Source organism: Nycticebus coucang, chromosome 1, assembly GCF_027406575.1.
Source record: "Nycticebus coucang isolate mNycCou1 chromosome 1, mNycCou1.pri, whole genome shotgun sequence".
Lineage (NCBI taxonomy): Eukaryota > Metazoa > Chordata > Mammalia > Primates > Lorisidae > Nycticebus > Nycticebus coucang.
Window position 1 is genome coordinate 69,709,521 of NC_069780.1, and position 25,571 is coordinate 69,735,091.

A 25,571-nucleotide genomic window follows, 5' to 3' on the forward strand; every position below is an offset into this window, starting at 1 on the left:
AGGCAAAGCAAGACCCCACCTCCACCAAATATAAAATAAAATCAGCAGTATGTCACAGTGGGTACTTACCAACACTGTCCTTCCAAAGACCAAAGCTAGAGGACACCGTAGATCAGGGGTTCAAGGCCTCTTTGAGCCAGGCCAATGCTATGGCACACCAGCCTAGGCCTCAGAGTGAGGCTCTGTCCCATAAATAGAATACAGAATAAAATGGATCAGAAAAAGAAAATGATAATAAAATATTAAAAATAAAATCATATCAGATGTAAAAAATGGGATATCTTAGTTGTTGTTTGAGAAATTTATAAGGGAAAGATGAGAAAAGTAGAAAAATCTCTACAAAAAGAATAAAGGAGAAAAATAGAAAAGAAAAAGGGGCAGAAAATTTTGTAGCAAAAATGGAGCCCTTGATAGCGAAGAGTGTAAAATGAAAATACAAGAGAAAAACAAAACCAAAAAACTAAGGAAAAAATTATATAGTTACCTTGTCTCTGTTCTTAGGTGTTGGGTTCTCTCTTCCCAGTATACACACACACACACACACACACACACATATATTGCAATATATTGCCTAGACACCAGTTGATGTTCCAAGAAGATAGGGAAAAAAAGAAAAAGGATGTATAATGTAATATATTGCCTGGACACCAGGTGGCTCTCTGGGATTAGGAGATGGCAAAACATGCATGCTGATTCTGTTGTATAAGATGGAGTTGGTAGTCACAATGTAATTGCTGAGGAGCCCTGGTCTCCCTTCATCCTGATTTATTTGCCCTTAATCAGTGCTTACCTCATGTCACTAGCATTCAATCCCCACAGGGTTGGGAGCCTGAAGCTCTTGCCAATCTTCTTAGGAGACACATCTCAGCCTTCCAAACAGTGCCCCTTGGCCACAAAGTGGCTTTGCTGGAGATGAAGGCCCTGCATAACTCACCCCAAGGGTGGGCAAGCCAGAGATGTCCACATGCTAGGACCCAGCAAGCTGTTCCTCACAGGTGGCGCTCCCACAATGGCAGTAATCTGAGCAGCCAAACTGAAGAGAGTTCCACTCTGCCTAGTGGTTCAATCCCAGCCACTGGAGCCATTGAAGTTCACTCACTCACTTTTGCCTTCCCAAGGCAGCTCCAGCAAGCATCCCAAGTCCAAAAAATCTGTAGGACAGGCCTTGCCTGTCGCTAGCCCTCCACTGGAAGGCTGGCCAGTCTCTGCTTACAACCAGGCTTTCACCTTCTTTGCTGGTCTTCCACTGTTCCTGACCTCCTCATTGGCTCCTGGAGCCCCCTGCTGTTTCATTGTGCCCCCTGGAGTGATGTTTCAGGGCAGGGGGGATTCCTTAGCCAGAGATGGCTGGAGTTCTCTCTTCCCAGTCTCACCACAGTGGCTGCTAAGGGGATGTCTCTAGTCTGCCTTCTTGTTCCACCCTTGTGTGTGTTTTAATTCATTAATTGGTTTTAATACCTCATTAATGAATCAAATAAAATCTTCAATATGTATTCTCTTTTATGTATGTGTGAGAATCATGACTTTACTTTTTGGAAAAAAATTTTTAACACTTTTCCAGGTCTTCCACAAACATATCTCATGGATTTACTAAACAGAATTCAGTATATTTTGTCACCAGAGAAGTGCACCTTATGACCAGTGTGTCCTTTCTTGGCTCCCAGAGCTGAATGTAAAGCAGCAATAGACATTTCCTGATGCTGATTTTCCTCTCTAATTTTGTGTTTTATTTTTGGTTCTTTTGCAGGTGATAATTTGGAAGCAATTTGGTTCTATGATCACCATTTGAGGATCTCTGCTGAAGAATTAGTTGTTTATAGCTCTAGTCCAGTGACTTTCAACTGGTGTTCCTTGAGAGGATTTAGGTATGCTGCAAAACTTTTTAAAGATCATTAATTAAATTATTTTTGAAAGAAGTTCAAAGCCCAGTAAGTATATTCTTTTTTTTTTTTTTTGGATCAACATAATTTGAATGTGCCATGGAAGTTTAAGGTTCATAGGTTCAAGTGTGCCCTGAGATAAAAAAAGGTTGAAAATCACTGCTCTATTCTTTGCTGAGTAAGAGACAATGAAGTGTTTGTTAGTCTTTTTTTGTTTGTCTATTTATTTATTTAGAGTTCAAATCAGTGAAGAATTTCCTATCTACCAGAAAGAATAGCTTTTTAGAATATAGACTGGAGCGTTACTGTGATGCTGTTTCCTCTTAACCTATGGTTGAAATTTTAGAATTAGAACTCTAATTGCACTCTATCTTTGGCTAAAATAAGAAGTAAATAAGCACTTACATGGATTGAATAATCCTCAAATTCCCAGGGAAAAAATGAACTTCTAATACTTGTTCTTCGTTTTTTTTTTTTTTTTGTTTGTTTGTTTTTTTGAGATAGAGTCTTACTCTGTGCCCTGGGTAGAGTACCATGGCATTCTAGCTCACAGCAACTGATCTCCTTGATCTCCTTGTCTCAGCCTCTGGAGCAGCTGGAACTACAGGTGCCCACCACAACTCTTGGCTAGTTTTTCTATTTCTAGTAGAAATGGGGGATCTCGCTTTTTTCTGAGACTAGTCTGTATCTCCTGAACTCAAACAATCCACCTGTCTTGCCCTCCCAGAGTGCTAGGAATATAGGTGTGAGCCACTATGCCAGCCAAACTTCTAATACTTTAAATGTGCTATAACCTAAAAGGAAAGAAAGCATTCTTACTGAAACTAACAAGTAACATTTTAAGAAATTAACCTTGAAGAATTTAGGTGAAGTCTCTCAAAAAGTACTAATTTACAATTTGCTTTAACAAAGTTAGCTATGTCTTCTTTGATTTATCCGTATTAAGTATAACACATCCTATATTAATTTTAGTTGGGAATGTTTTTACCAAATTTATGCTGGTTTATTGATCAAATAAGCTAGCATTACTTCCACTTTACATTTAAAAGTATAAAAAATAAATTTACCAAATTTATGCTGGTTTATTGATCAAATAAGCTAGCATTACTTCCACTTTACATTTAAAAGTATAAAAAATAAAAATTTATATTTAGCAAAATTGAATAATTATTCTGATTTTCCACAATGCTTTTTTAAGTATATCAGCTTGAAAATAATTTAAATAACTTAAAACCTTGCACTTATACTAGTTTTTAGATATTCATTATATGCCTACATCATTTCTAAGTAAAATGTGTCACTAAGCCTGTTTCTTTGGGTGTGTTCATCAATGTGCTTATTTTTGCTACTTTGAAAAGCTATATAAAGATGTGTGAGTGTGCTGGCTGGGCATGGTGGCTCACATATGCAATCCAAATATTTTGGGTGGCCAAGATGGGAGAATTGCTTGAGCCCAGCAGTGCAAGACCAGCCTGGGTAAAAATAACACCTCTCTATAAAAAAATTAAAAAAAAATTCACCATCATGGTCGTATGCCTGCTGTCCCAGCTACTCAGGAGGCTGAAGTGGGAGGATCACTTGAGCCCAGGAGTTGGGATTTGTAGGGAGCTATGATCACATCACTGTGCCCCAACCTAGGAAACAGAATGAGACTTTGTCTTAAAGAAAAAAAAAGTCAAATGAACAAATAAAAAGATTGGCTATAGAACAACTGTGTTGCATGCATTTATGAGTTCTGCTAGTTTACTAAAATATCAGTGCATGACATACAGTTCAAAATTATAAACCTTACAGTTGTCTGTGGAATAAAAGTTACATTGAGGAGGAGACAAGATGGCTGACTGAAGCCAGCTTTCCACATAGGCTCCCGTTCAGAAGGAGAGTTAAAGGACAAAAATTCAGCAAGTAACTTGGTGTATTTGAGCTGCACTAAGAGAGAAGGTTGTAGAATGCACGTCAACCCTGCTGAGGCGAGCTGCGACCACAAGGATACAAACAAAAGGTACAAAATCCATCACCAAGTGGACGGGAGTCCCCTCCCCCATGAGAACGGCTCAGAGTGCCCCACAAACAACCGGGCAGAGTTCAAAGGTCCTCCCACTACACTCCATGGGAGAGACCCCCTAAAAACTGGACCTACATCCCCTACTAGGGTGCCACAGCATCCTCCTGCCAGGCATAAAACTGTATAAACTGTATTTGGTCTACCTGGAATTCTGAGCTCCCAGCGCTCCCCTTCACTCACACTGGGGTTTGGAGGCCAGTCCTGGTCGGTCGACCCAGAGGGGACTGCACCAGAGTGGCAGTTCCCTGAGGTACAGTGCGACAGCCGTCTTTTGGTGACAATACGGCCAAGCATAAAACTGTGTAAAGTTGTGTGTGTTCTCTGCCTGCAACCCAGGCTTCCAGCGCTCCCTGCGCTCCCCTCTGCTCTCACTCCAAGGTCTGGAGGCCTGTCCCCCAGGGGTCCAGACTCTTGGGCAATTGCTCAAGGGGTGTAGACAGTGCTGGGCTGCAGCCGGTTGGTGCAGACTCTGGGATATGGGAGCGGAGAGAGGATGGTTGGCTGGAGGGGAGCTACACTGGAGCAACAGTTGCCTGAGCCATAAGGCAGCAGCCCTCTTTTGATAGGAATAGGGCTCACTACAGAATATTCTGAAGCCACACCCCCTGTCTCCCTGGGCAACCAGAGACTCTGAGTTTGCCTGAGGCAACTCCAACTTGCAAACCAGGAAAACTCCCAGGGCGGGGCTGACCCAGAGGTCCGCTTTACTAAACCTAAGATGCACCTGGCCCTCAGGGGATCGTCAGCCTATAGACAATACAAGAGCAAAGACAAGCTGATTTGGAACTCAATTCAGCTTCTCTTCTGCAGGGGAAACGCAGAGTTGTTCTTTTCTGTTCTGTCAGTAACATTAATCAGGGGTGAGACTGGACCTGAGTGAAAACCCCTCAACCTTCATCTAGCGCCTGAGGTTGTCAGGCCTCACCTCCTCCTGCTGGAGAGAGGCAGAACGCAACGACCTGGCAGACTTCCTTGTGATTCAGGCAGGTACAAACTCCTGGAGTACCAATTCACTACAGGCAACTGGGTCAGCCAACTGCAGGGCTATCAGTGACTGGGTGTGAAGTGGTGCAAGGTGAGGAAAAAGGCAGATACCTTCCCAGACTGATTATAGGCTGGGTGGCTTCTCCTGACTCCACGCAGCACTGGAGCAAGCCACACGAGAGTAGTCACCAGACCCCTGTGATCCAGTTCCCAGAGACCTCTTAAACTCTCTCACCTGAGACAGGTGCAGACTGAAACAATTGATTTGGACATTTTTGAACTGAACTGATCACCTGAGGACAAATCAGGTGGTGCCCTAGGTGCACGGTGGTAGGAAGGTTTTATTTTTCTTTTCCAATTGTTTGCCGGTGGGGGGGGCGGGGTGACTTAATTGCTGATATTTCTCCACAGCTGAGACTTCAATCCAAAGTATCTGTTTCACTAGGGTGGAACAGAAACCAGCTGAAAACAAGGCAGAACCATTTAGTCCCACCACACCAGACAGGGCCCCAGTTTCGCAGGCCACAACACTGTACGGGCCCTCGACAAAGCCCCAGGGGAAAAAATCAGAGGGAGTAAAACAACCATGGGGCGGAATCAGCGGAAAAACTCTGGTAACATGAATAACCAGAATAGATCAACCCCATCAAGGAAAGATATGGCAGATGCAATTGAAGATCCCATTCATAAACAACTGGCTGAGATGTCAGAAATCGAATTCGGAATTTGGATTGCAGACAAGATTAACAAAGTGGAATTAGGAATTTCAGGAGAAATTCGAAAGTTGTCTCAAGAATTTAACGAATTTAAAGACAAAACCACCAAAGACTTAGACACACTGAAGCAAGAATTTGCAGCCCTCAAAGATATGAAAAATACAGTAGAATCCCTCAGTAACAGAATGGGGCAAGCAGAAGAAAGGATTTCTGACATCAAAGATAAAGCCATTGAATGCTCCCAAACTCTCAAAGAGGAAGAGAAATGGAGAGCAAAAATGGATCACTCTCTCAGAGAGCTCTGGGATAATTCGAAGAAGGTGAATATCCGAATTATAGGAGTTCCAGAAACAGATGAAGTGGCCTCACTGGGCACAGAGGCCCTTCTGCATGAAATTATGAAAGAGAATTTTCCAGACATGCCTAGAGATTCTGAAATTCAGATAGCGGACAGCTTCAGAACCCCAGCACAACTGAACCCCAATAAGACATCCCCAAGGCATATCATAATTAACTTCACTAAAGTTAATATGAAGGAGAAAATCCTCAAAGCTGCCAGGAGAAAGAAAACCATTACCTTTAAAGGCAAGAATATTAAAATGACTGCAGATCTCTCTGCTGAAACTTTTCAAGCCAGAAGAGGGTGGTCACTGACTTTTAATCTCCTAAAGCAAAATAACTTTCAACCCCAAATCTTGTATCCAGCTAAACTGAGTTTCATTTATGATGGAGAAATTAAATACTTTAATGACATTCATATGTTGAAGAAATTTGCCATAACCAAACCAGCTCTTCAGGATATTCTCAGACCTATCCTCCATAATGACCAACCCAATCCTATACCACAAAAGTAAACACATTCAGAAACTTCAGATCAAACTCCAATTTCCACACTGGCGAAAAGATTAAAAATGGCCACTGGACTTTTGGAAAACTCGATACCCAAAATTTCACCAGACTTATCAATATTCTCCATTAATGTGAATGCCTTAAACTGTCCTCTAAAGAGGCATAGGTTAGCTGACTGGATACCAAAACTCAGGCCAGATATCTGTTGCATACAAGAGTCACATCTTAACCTAAAAGACAAATACAGACTCAGGGTGAAAGGATGGTCGTCCATATTCCAGGCAAATGGTAATCAGAAAAAAGCAGGTGTTGCCATTTTATTTGCAGATACAATAGGCTTTAAACCAACAAAAGTAAGGAAGGACAAGAATGGTCACTTCATATTTGTTAAGGGTAATACTCAATATGATGAGATCTCAATTATTAATATCTATGCACCCAACCAGAATGTACCTCAATTTATAAGAAAAAGTCTAACAGAATGAGCAACTTGATTTCCTCTAGCTCCATAATAGTCGGAGATTTCAACACTCCTTTGGCAGTGTTGGATGGATCCTCCAACAAGAAGCTGAGCAAAGAAATCTTAGATTTAAACCTAACCATCCAACATTTGGATTTAGCAGACATCTACAGAACATTTCATCCCAACAAAACTGAATACACATACTTCTCATCAGCCCATGGAACTTACTCCAAAATCGATCACATCTTAGGTCACAAGTCTAACCTCAGTAAATTTAAAGGAATAGAAATTATTCCATGCATCTTCTCGGACCACCATGGAATAAAACTTGAGCTGAGTAACAACAGGAATCTGCATACTCATACAAAAACATGGAAGTTAAATAACCTTATGCTGAATGATAGCTGGGTCAGAGATGAGATTAAGAAAGAAATCGCCAATTTTTTGGAACAAAACAACAATGAAGACACGAACTATCAGAACTTCTGGGACACTGCAAAGGCAGGTCTAAGAGGGAAATTTATGGCACTGCAAGCCCTCCTCAAGAGAACGGAAAGAGAGGAAGTTAACAACTTAATGGGACATCTCAAGCAACTGGAAAAGGAAGAATATTCCAACCCCAAACCCAGTAGAAGAAAAGAAATAACCAAAATTAGAGCAGAATTAAATGAAATTGAAAACAAAAGAATAATACAACAGATCAATAAATCAAAAAGCTGGTTTTTCGAAAAGGTCAACAAAATAGATAAACCTTTGGCCAACCTAATGAGGAAAAAAAAAAGAGTAAAATCTCTAATCTCATCAATCAGAAACAACAAAGACGAAATAACAACAGACTCCTCAGAAATCCAAAAAATCCTTAATGATTATTACGAGAAACTTTATTCTCAGAAATATGAAAATCTGAAGGAAATTGACTGATACTTGGAAGTACGTCACCTTCCAAGACTTAGCCAGAATCAAGTGGAAATGTCGAACAGGCCCATATCAAGTTCGGAAATAGCATGAAACATACAAAACCTCCCTAAAAAGAAAAGCCCAGGACCAGATGGTTTCAAGTCAGAATTCTACCAAACCTTTAAAGAGGAATTAGTACCTATATTACTCAACCTGTTCGAAAAAGTAGAAAAAGAAGGAAGACTACCCAACACGTTCTATGAAGCAAACATCACCCTGATCCCTAAACCAGGGAAAGACCCAACAAGAAAAGAAAATTATAGACCGATATCACTAATGAATATACATGCAAAAATATTCAACAAGATCCTAACAAACAGAATCCAGCAACACATCAAACAAATTATACATCATGACCAAGTCGGTTTTATCCCAGGATCTCAAGGCTAGTTCAATATATGTAAATCTATAAATGTAATCCAGCACATAAACAAATTAAAAAACAAAGACCATATGATTCTCTCAATCGATGCAGAAAAAGCTTTTGATCATATACAGCATCCCTTCATGATCAGAACACTTAAGAAAATGGGTACACAAGGGACATTTCTTAAACTGATAGAGACCATCTATGGCAAACCCACAGCCAATATCATATTGAATGGAGTTAAATTGAAATCATTTCCACTCAGATCAGGAACCAGACAAGGCTGCCTATTGTCTCCATTGCTTTTCAACATTGTAATGGTAGTTTTAGCCACTGCAATTAGGGAAGAAAAGGCGATCAAGCGTATCCATACAGGGTCAGAAGAGATCAAACTTTCACTCTTCACGGATGATATGATAGTATATCTGGAAAACACTAGGGACTCTACTACAAAACTCTTAGAAGTGATCAAGGAATACAGCAGCGTCTCAGGTTACAAAATCAACATTCATAAATCGGTAGCCTTTATATATACCAACAACAGTCAAGTTGAAAAAACAGTTAAGGACTCTATCCCATTCACAGTAGTGCCAAAGAAGATGAAATATTTGGGAATTTATCTAACAAAGGACGTGAAAGATCTCTATAAAGAGAACTATGAAACTCTAAGAAAAGCAATAGCTGAAAATATTAACAAATGGAAAAACATACCATGCTCATGGCTGGGAAGAATCAACATTGTTAAAATGTCTATACTACCCAAAGCAATATATAATTTTAATGCAATCCCTATTAAAGCTCCACTGTCATACTTTAAAGATCTTGAAAAAACAATACTTCATTTTATATGGAATCAAAAAAAACCTCGAATAGCCAAGACATTACTCAGAAATAAAAACAAAGCAGGAGGAATTACTCTATCAGACCTCAGACTATACTACAAATTGATAGTGATCAAAACAGCATGGTACTGGCACCAAAGCAGAGAAGTAGTTGTCTGAAACAGAATAGAGAACCAAGAGATGAATCCAGCTACTTACCACTATTTAATCTTTGACAAGCCAATTAAAAACATTCAGTGGGGAAAAGATTCCCTATTTAACAAATGGTGCTGGGTGAACTGGCTGGCAACCTGCAGAAGACTGAAACTGGACCCACATCTTTCACCATTAACTAAGATAGATTCTCACTGGATTAAAGATTTAAACTTAAGACATGAAACTATAAAAATACTAGAGGAGAGTGCAGAGAAAACCCATGAAGAAATCGGTCTGGGCGAGTATTTTATGAGGAGGACCCCCGGGCAATTGAAGTAGCTTCAAAAATATACTACTGGGACTTGATCAAACTAAAAAGCTTTCTAAGCACTATGTAAGCTGTGTTCTACAAATTTTGATATATTGTGTTTTCATTCAGTTCAGTATACTTTTTGACTTATTTTGAGACTTCCTCTTTGACTCATGGATTATTTAGAAGTGTCTCACTTAGTTTGGACATATGCCTTGTAACATTTGGTTACTGATTTCTAGTTAGATTCTACCATGATAGGCAAATATATTCTGTATGATTTCAATTTAAAATTCTTTTCTGAGATTTGTGTTATGCTCTAGCTTGGTATATTTTTGTGGGTTCTTGAAAAGAATGTATATTTTCCTATTTTTGTGTGGGGTGTTCTATAATTGTCTTGTCAATCAGATGGTATTTGCTGTTGGTGCTGTTGAGTTCTTCAGTATTCTTGCCGGGTTTCTGTCTAGTTGCTCTAGCACTTGTTGGGAGATAGTGTTGTCTTCTATATAATTTCAGATTTTTATTTCTCATTTCAATTTATCAGTTTTTGCTTTACAAATTTTGCAGCTTTTTTTTGATACATATAGATTTAGAATTTCTCCTTTTGGTGGGTTGGCACATTTAGAACTCACCTATTTATTATCATATAAAGTCCCCCTTTGTCTCTGGTAATTTTCTTTGCTATGAAGTCTACTTGAGCTTATAATGATATAGCCACTCCTGTTTTCTTTTCACTAATGTTTTAATGATGTCTTTTTTCATTTTCTTACTTTCAAACTTTTAAGCAAAGAAATCCCAAACTTCTTAACTGTAACTTTAGATATTAGTTATTACCATTCCAGAAATGGTTTAACAATGGTAGTTTTGGTTTAACTTAGGATAATAATATGTGGGTTCCTAGGAGTATTTTACCTAGAACCAGTATAATGAAGAAGAAATTATTTTGCATAAACAGAAAACATAAGAAATGCACAGATAACTTGAACTCCTTTGACTACATAACAACATGTACACTCACCTAAGTCATCCATCCACTGATGTGAACTGGTGACCAAATATGAGAATGTATTTAAACATTACTTATTTACAGAATAGTTGATGTTTCTCTTTAACTGAAATCTCCATCCATTGATGAATAACTTACCTGGGAGAACTCTGGAAAAGATACATACAGGTATAATCATTAAGGTATCTGGTGCTGGAAATCTTCATTCTTAGATACAAATCCAATACTGTTTGTTATCTTGTAGTAATCAGTGTTTATTTTCTTAGGTTTTCTCAAAATAAAATGAGTATGCGATGAAGAGAGCTACGGCATTTCTACTCTGTTCTTGATAAAACTAACTCCTTTCTGTTACTATTCAAGGCCATATGGCTGAGAGAGTCCTGGCTCTTTGGTATCTTTTGTCCTGTGCAATATCTCTTTGTTACACTGCATTTCTGCACAGCACATGCTGTTGTAGAACACTAAATCTAACACAGGGTATTTTAGGTGTAAACAGTGTGTACTTGAATATTTGTAACATGCTTTTACATTGTAGCATTCTGTTGCTGGCAACAGGAATAAAGAACCAATTTCTTCTAGTGTTTTCTTGCTACTATTTCCCTTACCTCTCTCCCTCTTAAAAAACTATTAGGTTCCGGGGCCGCACCTGTGGCTCAGTGAGTAGGGCGCAGGCCCCATATGCTGAGGGTGGCAGGTTCAAACCCAGCCCCGGCCAAACTGCAACAAAAAAATAGCCAGGCGTTGTGGCGGGCGCCTGTAGTCCCAGCTGCTCGGGAGGCTGAGGCAAGAGAATCGCGTAAGCCCAAGAGTTAGAGGTTGCTGTGAGCCATGTGACGCCACAGAACTCTACCCCAGGGCGGTACAGTGACACTCTGTCTCTACAAACAAAACAAAACAAAAAAACTATTAGGTTCCTCTTCTTCCAACTACACTCTGACCCTTAGGCTTATTTCTTTAGGATAAAGAGTATCTAACAATTGAACCCAGAGATCATTATATGTCAGACACTGTATCAAGCACCTTACAGGCCTATCTTATTTTTCTCATGACATCATTATAAGATTATCTCAATATAAACCTGGGATAATATTATAATATTTTGAAGAGGTTAGATAACTTGCTTGCATTCATACAGCTACTAAGCTTCAGAGTCTGCTGGACTCCCCAGTCTACTCTCTTACATTAATTCTGGATTATGCTATCAATTCTAGAGCTAGCTGTTAGCTTTAGCCTTTTAGCTTTTGAAGAAATACAGAACTCTGCAATTTGGCCACCATGTAAGTACTGCTATCTGTCTCAGAAACACAGCTAATGTTCCTAGAAGTCAGTTTGCAGGAACACTGTCTTGTTTGTAGGTCTTTCTTCTTTCTGTTTCTAGACCCTGACAAAAACTCCTTTTCTGACTCTTACATTAGGTCAGTGAATTCAAACGCTGTTTTTTCTTTCTAGTTTCTTCCAAGTACATCTCCTTTTGCCCCGTGAGATTCTAATATAGTTTTCATATGCTCCTATGAGAAACCCACATATGCATGCAATTTGAAAAGACAATTGCCAACTGGGCATGGTGGCTCACACCTATGCATATGTGCACGGCCTATGAGACTATGTGTGTGCATATTTATTTACTTGCACTGTTTAACTTGCTATTGATTTCTTTTCCTACATAGTCGTCAGACGTAAAATCACTACATTTATACACTTAAGTATAATTTTACATTTTTCCAGATGAAGACCCAAGATTTCTAAGGCTGGATAAAGAGTGAAAAAACATTTTGAATGCTAAATATTACAAATTTAGTATTTAGATTAAATAATGTAATATAAATTTATTATAAATGTAAAATTATATTAAATATTTACATTAACTAGAAAGAATAAATAAATAGTATATATTTTTTCAACCTAATATTAATTATTAAATAAATACGTATTCAACAACTATATATTGAGCATGTACATATGTCAGGTACCACCCTACACTACTTTCTTACCCTTCCACATAATCTTATGAGTGAAAGAATTTTTTTTTAAATTAAAAATAAATTTTCTTGGGCTGGATGCAGTGGTTCACTCCTGTAATCTTAGCACTCTGGGAGGCCAAGGCAGGTGCATTGCATGAGCTCAGGAGTTCAAGACCTGAGCAAGAGTGAGACTCCATCTTTAGTAACAATAGAAAAGTTAGCTGGGCATCACAGTGGGCACCTGTAGTCCCAGCTATTCAAGAGGCTGAGGGAAGAGTATTACTTGAGCCCAGGACTTTGAGGTTGCTGTGAGCTATGATCACACCATAGCACCCAACCCCAGTGAGATGCAGTGAGACTCAGTCTTAAAAAAAAAACAAAAAAACAGTTTTCTCAAAATGGGAGATGTTGGTTAAAGGGCACAAAGTTTTGGTTATGTAGGATGAATAATTTCAGAGAGCTAAGGTACAGCATGATGACTATTGTTAATACTACTATGTTGTTTATTGAATTTGGTAAGAAAGTAGATCTTAAATGTTCTCATCACACACACACAGAAAAAGTAACTGTGTAAGGTTATGGATATGTTAATTAGCTTGACTGGGGTAATCATTTCACAATATATAAATATAAACATATGATATGTATAGATATCTATCAAAACATCACATTGTACACCTCAACTATATAAAGTTTTTGTCAATTTTACTTCAATAAAGCTGAACATTTTAAAAACTTTTCTTAAAACAATAAGATACAAATTCATCCTAGAAAAATAAAAAAATGTTATTGATGCAGGACAGGTGGCGCCAAGACCTGCCGCTTTAGCCCTGGTGGTGTTGGTGCAGCTGTAGCTGGCAGTGGAACCAGCCAGCTGAAGGGTAGGCATGGGGGTCCTAGGAGGCTCCAGTACCCAGAAGGGTCCAACACCTGTGGGGAAGACACTGGTGCCTTGCTATCTCCTCTCCCTGCTCTTCTGACTGGTGAATTTCATGTGAGTTTCCAAGGCCTGAGAGTTCATTGGAAAGACCTGCCCTAAAAGTAAACATTGAGTTCACATTGAGTCCAGGCAAAACAACCCCCAGCTACTATATATACCTCTGTGCAGAGAGCCAGAGGACAGACTTTGGAGAGGGAGCAAGACAGCTTATTCCCCACCTGGGTTCTCTCTGCCAAAAGCTTTGGTTTTTGTAGTTTTTGTATTCTTTGTTTCTGTGAATAAATGCTGTCTTACCACTCATCTGTGGTCCTTCGATTCATTCTTCCAATCTCTGAGACCAAGAACCTGAAACACTGGTATCACTATCAAACAAAAAAAGTTAGGACACACACACCAGCAATAATCACTTTCAGTACTTTTGCGAATATGCATCCAAACTTTTATCTACATTTTGGTACTATTTTTTTTTAGTTAACAGTTAATAATGAACATTCTTCTACATCAACGGTTCTCAATCTGTGGGTTGTGACCGCTTTATATCAATGAAAATACATCCTGCATATCAGATATTTACATTACAATTCATAACAGTAGCAAAAAAATAATTTTATGGTTGGGGGTCACCACAACATGAGGAACTGTATTAAAGGGTCCCGGCATTAGCAGGCATTAGGAACGTTGAGAACCACTGTTCTACATTAATGGTTATTAAAGGTTCATAATTCATTTTGTGAATGTATAAGTTTAAAAGTCATAGTTTAATATTGGACTCTGCCTATCCTTAGCTTTTTGCAATTATGTATGAAGACTATAATGAGCATTGTTGCAGGTGTATATCCTTAGCCATTTCCTTACAGTCTTTTATTTATTTTTTTTTTTGAGACAGAGTCTCACCATGCCACCCTTGGTAGAGTGCTGTGCTGTCACAGTTCACAGCAACCTCAAACTCCTGGGGTCAACTGATTCTCTTGCCTCAGCCTCCCAAGTAGTTGAGTACAGGCGCCCATCACAACGCCCGGCCATTTTTTCCTTGCAGTCGTCCTTGTTTAGCTGGTCAGGCGGGGTTTGAACCCACCACCCGCGGTGTACGTGGCTGGCAACATAACCACTGTGCTATGGGCGCCAAGCCTCCTTACAGTCTTAATAATGGCATTTCTATGGACTGGCAGAAATTTTTCCAGATCACAATGAACGAACTATGATTCCTTTAGTTTAAAAATTTGCAGAATATGTATTCAAATGAGGTCCCTTCTCTGTGCCTAATTATTAAACATAACCAGCCTGGCTCAAATCTCAACTTTAAAAAAGTATGTCCGCTTTATATAGAATACTGGATATGGGAAATAACCAAAATGAGTTAAGACCCTGCGCTGCCACCCCACCGCAGCCGCGGCTCATAGCTGTCATCCTAGTGACATGGGAATTTCCTCTTCAGTGGGTTCTTAGTCTCTGTGATTTGAAAAAATGAACCCACGGACCACGATCAGTGGTAAGACAAGATTTATTTTACAGAAAAGAATACAAAAACACCAAAGCTTCTGGCAGAGAGAAAAAACCCAAGTTAGAAGAAAAAAAGTCCCTCTCTCCTTCTCTTGTCTCTCTCCTGGCTCTTTGTTCAGGTGTATACATAGGTGCATGGGTTCCTTGTATTTGAGGCCAGGAAATGAATGGACACAGTTCTTTCTGCAGGGACAAGGTGAATGAATGTATTAATGAATGGACACAGTCCATTCAAGGAATTGAGGCCTAGGAAACTTACATGAAATTGGGGTTCCCCGTTCAGTCATAAACACAAGGGAAAGGAGACACCAACTTGCTGTTGTCTCCTCAGCAGTTGTCCAGCTCCTATGGTTACTAGAGCCTCAGGCAGGGGGGCCCCCTTGCCTACCCTGCAGCCCGCTTGTTCCTCTGCCGGCTCCCACTACAGTCCCGCGGAGGCAGCAGGTCCTCCAGCTCAGCTGGCTGGGGCGCCACTTATCTCATCACTAGCACTCCAGGAAGCCCAAACAGGAGAAATGCTTGAGGTCAGTTGGGAAACCAGCTTGAGCAAGAATGAGATCCATCTCTACTAAAAATAGAAAAATTAGCACGTGCCTATAGTTCTACCTTACTGGAGGAAGCTGAGGAAAGAGGATCGCCTGAGCTAGGAGCTTGAGGTTGCTGTGAGGTATGATGCCACCACTGCTCTCTAACCTTGGCAACGGAGACTGTCTCAAAACAAACAACAGCAGCAACAAAACCAGAAAAAGAAAACCAAACACCCTGTGCTAGGCAGACAACAATCTACTTCGGTAAGGAGATTTGTTATCAAATAGAATACAATGTGCTTGAATTTTGCAAAAGATGGATGCTTAAGGTCCTTAGGCTACCTAAAGATCACCTAAGACAGTATATCAAATAATTAGCGCTGATTATTTAACACTTAAGGAGAATGTACCTTTTTTGTTTGATGCATGAGGAAAAGATACGGCTCACCACTTACCTTTCTCTTCTATTGATTATTCAGGTTTCTCACTTACATGGTAGTGTGCACATTAGTTAACTTATTTCCTTTTAGCATATAAATTCATAAGAAATACCATCTAATTCTGTATTTACGAACGACCGAAGTAGCTAACAGGCTGAGACTTAAAATTTGCACTAACACTTTTTTTCTTATAAAACAAAACAGTGAGACGTCACTTGGGATAACCACAACCACAACGTTGTCAAGGCTTTGGAGTCACGCCTCCTAAGAGACCGCAGAAGTTTTAAGGCCAGCACAAAGTTCCAACAATACGTAGACAAAGCAAAACGCAGTTAAGTTTTCAGTAAGTGATGCCGACCTCAGCCAGGCCCAGAAAACACAGCAATAACAGGGAGCTGTTACCAGCGCGAGCAAGTCTAAGCTCGCGTCACACCAAGAACCAGAGGAACAAACTCACGTTTTGGAGCCTCCCTCGTGGCCCCACCCACGAGAGGGGCGGGGGAGGCGGGGCCAAGGGTGAGGAAAGGACACTGCGCATGCGCACTTTGGGCTCAGGCGATGAGCCAGTCTGTAATCTCGCGAGGGGTTGGAAGTCGGTGGCGTAGGTAGTTGTCCTGAATGGTGGCGAGATAGCTATCAGCCGGAGGAAGAGGAGGAGGCGAAGTGAATTCCCCGCGTCAGTCTCGCTTTCGCTCTCCTTTCCCCTTCCCCCAACCCTCTGCTCTTCTCCAAGTCAGCCCGCCTTCCCTGACCTCAGTGACCCGGCTGGCCCCGCCCACCATCGTCGACGTGATTCCCGCCGTGAGGTAAGCGTCGGTCGAACCCAGAGCCCCGCGGAAGAGGAGGACGACTGAGAGGGTGAGCTGCTGGCCCCGGCTCAGACCCGTCGCCGAGGCGCGGCGTGGGGCAGCATCGGGGTGGGTCTCTAGCTCCTGCATCACTTCATTGTGACGTAGCCACCCAGGCCTAGGCCGCCTCCATCCCTGCCGGACCCGGCCTCTGGCAGCGGCGGGTGACGCAGACGGAACATCATGTCGTCCGCGGCCGAGCCTCCGCCACCCCCGCCTTCCGAGAGCGCGCCTTCCAAGCCCGCAGCCTTGGCCGCCAGCGGCGGGAGCAACAGCAGCAACAAAGGCGGTCCCGAGGGCGTCGCGGCCCTGTCGGTTCCGTGCGCAGCCAGCGCCGGTCCCGCGGACGCCGAGATGGAGGTGAGGGCGGCCTGCGGCGCGGGGAGCGGGTGCCGCGGGGAGGGGAGCCGCTTCACTCGGCCTGATTTTGGGAATAAACGCGGAGCTGAACTTCACCTCTGGGCACAAACTCGGCCTCAGACCGAGGATCCGACGTGATGCACTCACCGTTGCCCCCTTGTTCTTAATCTCTGAAGCCAACCCAAATGGATTCCTGGCACTTACATTTAAGTTACTTGTCTCTTAAGTGAATCTTGACAAATCTTCTAAAGCTTTTATTAAACAGATGCTCTTGGTTTTGTGGCCTGGGGGGACCTGTCCGTGTTTTTTCCACTACACTCCCATAATCTTCTCTTCTGTCCCTGAATGGGGGTGTTAGCTTCCACCAAACTTCGGGGGATCAGCTGGAGAGATGCGCCTACGGAGTCTGTTACACTAGCGGCGTGGGGAGGCATTTTAAAGCAGCGCATCCAAGGACTTGGGCCTCCTTTTCTTCGTCCTGGTCTTGGCGGGGGCGGTATCTGTTCTGGGCAGAAACAATGGCGAGAGCTGGATGGTCGAGTGCACAGTGGGGATAAGCGGAGCGCAGCTGCTTCTGTGAAGGGAGAGAGAGCCCCTCCCAGGCACAGTTCCATAGGGAGACAGGCGACCAAGACAGCAGCAGCTGTCTTGCATCTCCCTGTAATTTGGGAGCTATGGATGGGTGTATGAATGAATTGAATCGGGCGATTAATTGATCGGTTTTCTCAATTACGCACATTTCCTCTTTTGAGGCCTTGATCTTAAAAAAAAAAAAAAATGGTACTGCTTACTGTCGACACTTCTGGGCTTGGGTTGGCCAGGAGGTGGTGACAGTACTGCGGTGGGTAGAAGGACTGGGGAGCTGCTGGTCGGGTCTCTTGGGTATCCTCCCAGGCTTTGCGAAGTCTGGGAACAAAGTATTGCTACTTCCAACTTTAATTCTTGGCCTTGGACTTGTTTGGAGATATTTTATAGTCGCAGCCTCAAAATTTCTGGGATTTTTCTACCCTTAGAATAGTAATACTTCGCTAAAAATGAACTTTGATGAAGGATTAATACAATAAGGAAATGATACCACAGTTTACCCTTCAGGACAGCTAGTGAAGTAACATTATGTTATGGACTTTGGTGAAGGGTAGTTTTAGTGGGCTAGGAATTCTGGATTTCCTATAGTTATCAGTGAGATTTGTTTCAGATTGAAGTGCATTCAGGGTCACTGTTTTTAACCCCCTTAAAATTTTAATTTGTTCTTTGGGTCTATTTAACTTGGATTTCTTGAAAGCCTGTGACACTGAGCGATTGTGTGTAAATGTGTAGTTCTTAGTTTTCCTCAGCTTCTTAAAAGGGTCTGCCATCCAAACTTTGGGGTAATACAGGGCTTTCACCAGAGATCATATGTAAATGTTAGAAGGCAGAATAATTTCAAACCTAAACTGAATATTTTGACTTTGAATTCCTATTTTTAAGTTAAAATTGAATTAAAGTTTAAATATGATTATAGATGTGATAACAACTACTGACTGAAATCAGTGGTATTTTCATTTGCCAGATGAGAAGGAAATTGAGTTCCCACGTGTAGAACTCAGGTCTCCCAAAGTCAGCCTTTTCCCATTTGTCTTTTCCCTGTCATGTTCTTATAAAAAAGATGTTTGGCAATTCCATTTATTGAAGAATGGTGTAGTTATTTTTACCTTCTCAATATACAAATATAACTAATTTTATTCATTTATCAGGCTATTTTATCACTGAATAGTTTTGATTTTTTTGTTCATATTATAGTATATATTTTTCTTTTAAAATAAATGTACCATCAATCTGTTTTCTGTTTTTATAACTAAATTCAGAATCACTGCAATTCACTGATAAATAAGTTTGAGCACACATGCATAGCATTATCTGACAACTTTAATCTGTTTGCAGTTGAAAAAAGATTTTTTTAATGCTTTTTCTTGTTTGAAATAGGATTTAAGGTGGGTTTTTCTAAACCAGAAAATCTGGCATTTGTAAATTTTTTCTGAGAAAGCTGATTTCCCCAGTAATATTAGCTAGCCTTTCTATGTATTCAGTTAATTTTTCTTTTTGCCAGTCAGTGGAGCAATCTTGTTTTTTACTTATGTCATTTTTTTTTTTTTTTAAATCACTAGATGGTGTAGGATGTTATCCTTTTGGTAATAAGAAATTTCCCTTTGCTAATCCTCATCTCACTATTGACTAGATTTATAAATTAGGCACACTGTATGCCAATAATTATATGACTTCAGAATGCCTAGAGTTCAATTTTTTTAAACTGTAGAAAAAATAATTATTACTGTTGAAAAGTACTTTTTATTTTTGTAGAGTATATTTGATGTTTCATTGTGTTTTGGAATTTTATAAACTGAATTAGGTAGGTGGTTTTATCATTTTTGGGTTGTGGAGATTTATGATGAGCCTAAGATTACATAGATGCCTGAAGTTCTTAGCAATGAAGTTGGACTTGACCTTATTCTGGTACCATACCAGGCCACCTTTTCCCAGATTTGTACATCATTAATGAAAATTACACTTGTGAGGGAGGGGAGGGAGGGTGATTGGTGGGATTACACCTGCGGTGCATCTTACAAGGGTACATGTGAAACTTACTAAATGTAGAATATAAATGTCTTAACACAATAACTAAGAAAATGCCAGGAAGGCTATGTTAACCAGTGTGATGAAAATATGTCAAATGGTCTATAAAACCAGTGTATGGTGCCCCATGATCGCATTAATGTACACAGCTATGATTTAATAATAATAATAATAAAAGAAAATTACACTTGTACCAGATTTTTTTAAATGAATGAATGGAAATTTGCAGTGTAGAAGTTGTTGGTAAGTTTTGTTGTTCAGGGTATTTGCAAGAATGGCATATTTTATCACCAATTTAGAAATTAGAATATGGTTAGCACATTCGGTTTAGGATACATTATAAATACTTCATAATATAGAATATAGTATCAGGGATACTCATCTCCTTACATCTCCTTATATCACTTTCCTTACATTTTTGTAGTAGCATGGAAGATAATACAATTTTGTGATAAAAGAGAACTTTCTCACATTTCATACTATTCAATTTCATAATTTTTATTACAAAAAAGAGACAGACTCGCCCACATAACTTGTATTTAATAATTTTGTTTTTAACGTGCTATAGATAATAATCTTCTGTTATAATCTTGGCAACAGCCATTCAGTGTACAGGGTTAAATAGGTTATTATCTCTATAGTATTCAATTCAAGTTTTTTGTGAGTTGACAGCTATTCAAGTACCTGAGAGGTGTGGGATAGGAATATATTATTTAGAATGTGTTTGGGGCAGAAATTGTTATGTAATGGTGTGTTTACTGTTCTTGAACAATTCCCTGATTTTTCCTTCCTACTAGGAAGTATTTGATGATGCATCACCTGGCAAGCAAAAAGAACTCCAAGAACCAGACCCTACCTATGAAGAAAAAATGGTATGTTCTAGGTGTGTGAATAGAGTCTGTAAGGAAAACTTTTTGTTAGGTGATTAAATGTATTTAACATGTTGTCGTCTATTTTGTATTACTATAACAGATATTACAGACTGGGAAATTCGTAAGGGAAAGAAATTTATTTTAGTTTATACAGTTCTGGAGGCTGGGAAGTCCAAGGTCAAGGGGACAGCATTTGGTGAAGGTGTTCTTGTCAATATTAACCCCCATGGAGGAAAGGCAAGAGAGCAAGAGGAGGTTGAGCTTGTAACAAGCCCATTCTGGCAATAACTAACCTACTCCTGAGATAATGACATTAATGTGGTCATAGGGCAGAACCCCCCATGACCTAATCAACTTCATTTAGGCTCCACCTTCCAACGCTGTTACATGGGGGATTAAGTTTCCAACACATGAACACATTTACACCATAAATGTTTGCTTGATCTATATAATAAGGACACAGCCAGTTGAAATATGTGTAACATAGGAACTTCCTGTTTCTTATTTGCTTATATAAACCAGATAAGTATTCTATAAATTCACAAAATATGATGTCATTATTTAACTACATTAACACCTTTGGGATTTTAGTGTGTGGTGTGAGGTGCAGACCAGAGAAATAGTTATTCAGTGTTTGTTTATGCTGTATCTGTCTAGCATTGTACTCTACTGGTTACAAAGAATAATACATGCTCCTTGCCAACAGTATTATTATATTATGGGTGGGATCTTTACAGAACGAGAACATGACATTACCTTTGACTTAAAGAACCATCTTATTTCAAATCTTCTAGGAAACTTCAAACCATGATTTGACTTAATTTGTACCTTACAAAGTTTTAAATTTAAATTCAGTTTTAATAATAGTAATAATGGCTAACAACAAATGTTTACTCTATATCAGGGCCTATTCTGATGCATATATCAGATTTATATGGATTAAACTCATTTAATTGTGTTGAAATCTTAAAAAGTTAAAATAACAATGTGTTAATGAAATAGTACCACTACAAAGTATGCTTCTTAAGGGTAGGAACAGTGCCTTAATCTTTATGTCTTTAGCACCCAGAACAATATCTGACACATAGTAGATCTTAACAAATATTTTTAAAAATGTACTTTTCCTTGAACTTTGACTTTCTCTTCAAAATTCATAAATATTTTTTAATCTTTAATTGCTTGAAAATTCTGAAGTTACGATATGTATTTTATGTACCTATATAATGTGTATAGTACATATAACAACACAATTTGTGAGTTACAAATGATAGATTTTTAGATAGGATTGCTATGACTATAACTGTCTCATTCCTTTTTTGCTGTCAGACTTAAAGACAAAAATGCATTTGTAGCTCTACTTGTTTAAAGTGAGTATTACTTTATAGTTAATATAGTCTATAATATTGCTTTAACTTCACAATTTAGATTGTGACTCTAACATTGTATTTGTGAATCTATATGCCAGTTCTGTGGCTTAATTTTAGTTTCATTGTCCTTGATCTCACTGTGCTTGACATTGTTGACCATCCTTTTAAAAGTCTACTTACTTTGGAGGACCTTTTTCTTGATAATATTCTACTTAATTGATTATTCTTTTGTCCTTGTTTTGTTAAATTCTGAACATTCTTCCTAGATAGTTTGATTCTTACTGATTTTTACCTGCCATCTTTAAAACAGAATACTTTCAAATATTTATCTCTAGCCCAGATATTGCCAATCAGTATTTTCCGTTGTTTCTTGGACATTTACTTTTAAATCCCATTAGTACATCTTACTTGGGAATATCTAACACTTGAATTCATAATCTTTACTCCACATACCTACTTTGTGTTATCTCAGCAAATGGAAGTTCCTTTTAATATTTTCCCAAGGTCCATAACAATACCTCATACTTTTTAATGGCAAGTTTACTCTCATAAATATTTTTCTTTTCCCTATCACCCTAGTTCAGTAGTCCTATATTATTGTGTTATTTTGTGGACTTTGTCTCTTTTCTTATGATCTGGATTCCTACATTTCTTCATTTTTGCAGAGTATGATTTATAATACAAATCCGACTATAAAACGTTGATGTTCATTGGTTCTTTACAATGGTTTTCATTTTCATAGTGGCTTTTATTGGAACTCTTCTCATTTCTCCCAAGTTTTTCAGTCTCCCAGCTCCATTTCCTTTTTCAACATGATCTTCACTTGAACAGTTTTCTTTAAACAAGCTCCCTTCTCATCTCCTAGTTCTTAACCATAGGTAAGTCTTGCTGTCCACTCTTCGTTCTTAAACCCAGGATGTTGAGAACTACTTCAGAAAACTAAATAATAGTGCTGATTGGTTTTTACTGTCTTGGGCTTTCAGTATTTGTTACTCAGTAAATCCCATGTAGCTATTCTGAAACTTAACTTCTCAATCTTTCTACTCCATTTCTACTACACCCTCAATTTTGGTCTTCCTCCACAAAGAATTGTAGGCCTTTCTTCAGTTTATTTCCTCTCTTTCCAAATATGTAGCCTCTGCTGTTACTATGTCATTTCATATAGTCTTGGAGAAAGAAGCTACTCCGAAGCTATTTATTTTAATTTCCATTTGATTTTATGATTGATTTCTTTCAGGTTCCTATTCTTTATTTCTGCTTTTTAAGATTTGTTTATTTTTCTCTTTACCACTTTTCTTTGGTCTTTTAAGATCTCCGATAATTTTCATCTTAACCTTTTCATTCTCTTTACAATTTATTTTGATTCTAAACATAATTAACAGTAATGGATCTTTTCTTTATCCCTAAAAATCTATCTTCTAGTTGTATGTTCTTGGCTTTTTAAAAGCTGTATATAAGTTAGAAATGTAATTCTGGAAAATATGCACACATTTGTGTCTCATTTCAGTACTTTAAAACAGTTTGTAATCTTGGGAAACAAACAGTAGAGGCTCATTAACTGTAGGACCTTACGGGGAGAAGTACAATATGTTAAAAACTTGTTATGCCCATTGAGGTGCTTCTGTGCCTTTCTGATAACAAATTAAGTTTCAGTTTTAACAGTGCTGTGATTTTAAAAAGTGGTTTCCTTTAAAAATATATAGTTTTTACAACATTATAATATTTGGATATGCCTGGTATCTGCTTTGCTAGATAAAAATATCTTTGTAATTTATTCTGAAAACCAACATTTTAAACTGTTAAGTAATTGGTTTCTCTGTTTATTGAACTTAATTTCTCTTGCTTCTCCTTTGTTTAATCGAACTATCATTGTATCCATAGAAAGGCTATTGCCTACAGGATTTAGAATTTCATTATTTTATGAAAACTTGTTTTAAGAAACTTAAAATTTTTTTGAAATAAATTCTTCCGTTCTCTTTGTGTGAGTCATAGAAAAGATCAAAAGGGGTAGATGGCATATATGAAAGGAAGGAATAATATTTTGGGTTAATAAATATTTTGTGAACTTAATGTTTTTCAAGCTTGATAACCTTCTACAAATTTGTCACAGTCTAACTGATGAATGACCAATGTATTTTTCCTACTTCTAAATTAATTCACTTGTATGATGTTTTTTAATATTTAAAGAAATTATTTTGCCTTATATAAGATCAACTTTTAACTTTGTAATTCAGTGAGTTTGGCAAATACATGCAGTCATTTAAATAAGACCACAAGCATAGAACAGTTGTATCATTCCTAAAAAGTTTGCTTCTGCCCTTTTGTAGTTGGGTCCTGCTCTCACCCCTTTGACACTTCTGACCTGTTTTCTATCACTAATTAGCATTTTATATAAGTGGGGATAATATAGCATGTAGTCTTTGGTATTGTGGTCTCTTGGCGTAGTGCTTTTGATACTTATCCATGTTTTTGCACATATCAGTGCTTTTGTTTCTTTTTATCAGTGAGTTTACTGTATGTAGGCATGTCGGAACTTTGATTTCTGAAGTTTTAATTAATGTCTGATAAACCATGTCTTAAATTTTTTTTTGCAGCAAACTGACCGAGCAAATAGATTTGAGTATTTATTAAAGCAGACAGAACTATTTGCACATTTCATTCAACCTGCTGCTCAGAAGACTCCAACTTCACCTTTGAAGATGAAACCAGGGCGCCCACGAATAAAAAAGGATGAGAAACAGAACTTGTTATCAGTTGGAGAGTGAGTAATAGTTTAAATTTCATAGTTGAACCAGAGTGGTTCTTTGGACACAGATTCTTGCTCTGTCACCTGGTCTGAAGTGTAATGTTTTGATTATAGCCTGCTATAACCTTGATACTCATAGGTTTAAGCAGTCCTTTTACCTCACCTTTGGAGTAGCCAGGACTACAGGTGCGTGCCACCTCACCTGGCTAATTTTTAAAAATATTTTTCATAGAGATGAAGTCTGGCTTGATCTTGAACTCCTAGCCTCAAGCACTTTTCCCACTTCAGTTTCCCAAAGTGCTGGGATTCCAAAGATAAAGTCACTTTATTTTTTAAAAATGTATTTTTAGTCTCTCTTACCTTCTCTCCATCCTGAGAGGGACCACTTCCAATTCTGTTTGGAAGTGCTGTAAACTTTCTCTTTGTTTTTCCTAAATAAAATTTCTCTTTGTTACACTGAAAACAAAATATATTTTAATGGCTCTTTTTTATTTTTTTAATGGCTCTTTCTTATTTGGCTCTGATTGGCTTGGTATGCTGTAGCCATACGTATGTAAGCATATAAAAGTATGCACAATGCCTTCTTTTTTATAGCATTATATTGCTTATGGATTGTATCAACCATATCGAGTATGCAATTTGGATGTTATGCCATTCCTTACAGTGGAGACAAATGCAGAGGTGAAATGGCCTGTTGAAAATCATGTAGGAGTAGTTAGAATGATTCAGACTTGAATTTAGATTTGATTTGGGTATACATTAGGCAGCTGAACTACATACATGCATTGAGAATATTTGGAAAAACTTTCTATGAGTTATTTGCATT

At 38.8% G+C, this 25,571-nt stretch overlaps 1 protein-coding gene across 1 annotated transcript in view; it reads left to right on the forward strand.

Moving 5' to 3' along the window:
- Positions 1-16,608: 16,608 nt before the first annotated feature.
- The window catches only part of SMARCA5 (SWI/SNF related, matrix associated, actin dependent regulator of chromatin, subfamily a, member 5), a 39,741-nt gene continuing 30,778 nt past the window's right edge, over positions 16,609-25,571 (forward strand). The window contains exons 1-3 of the mRNA XM_053582190.1: positions 16,609-17,150; positions 20,558-20,632; positions 24,594-24,760. Coding sequence (XP_053438165.1) covers positions 16,974-17,150; positions 20,558-20,632; positions 24,594-24,760 — 419 coding nt within the window. The 5' untranslated portion in view covers positions 16,609-16,973. The remainder of the gene's footprint in view (positions 17,151-20,557; positions 20,633-24,593; positions 24,761-25,571) is intronic.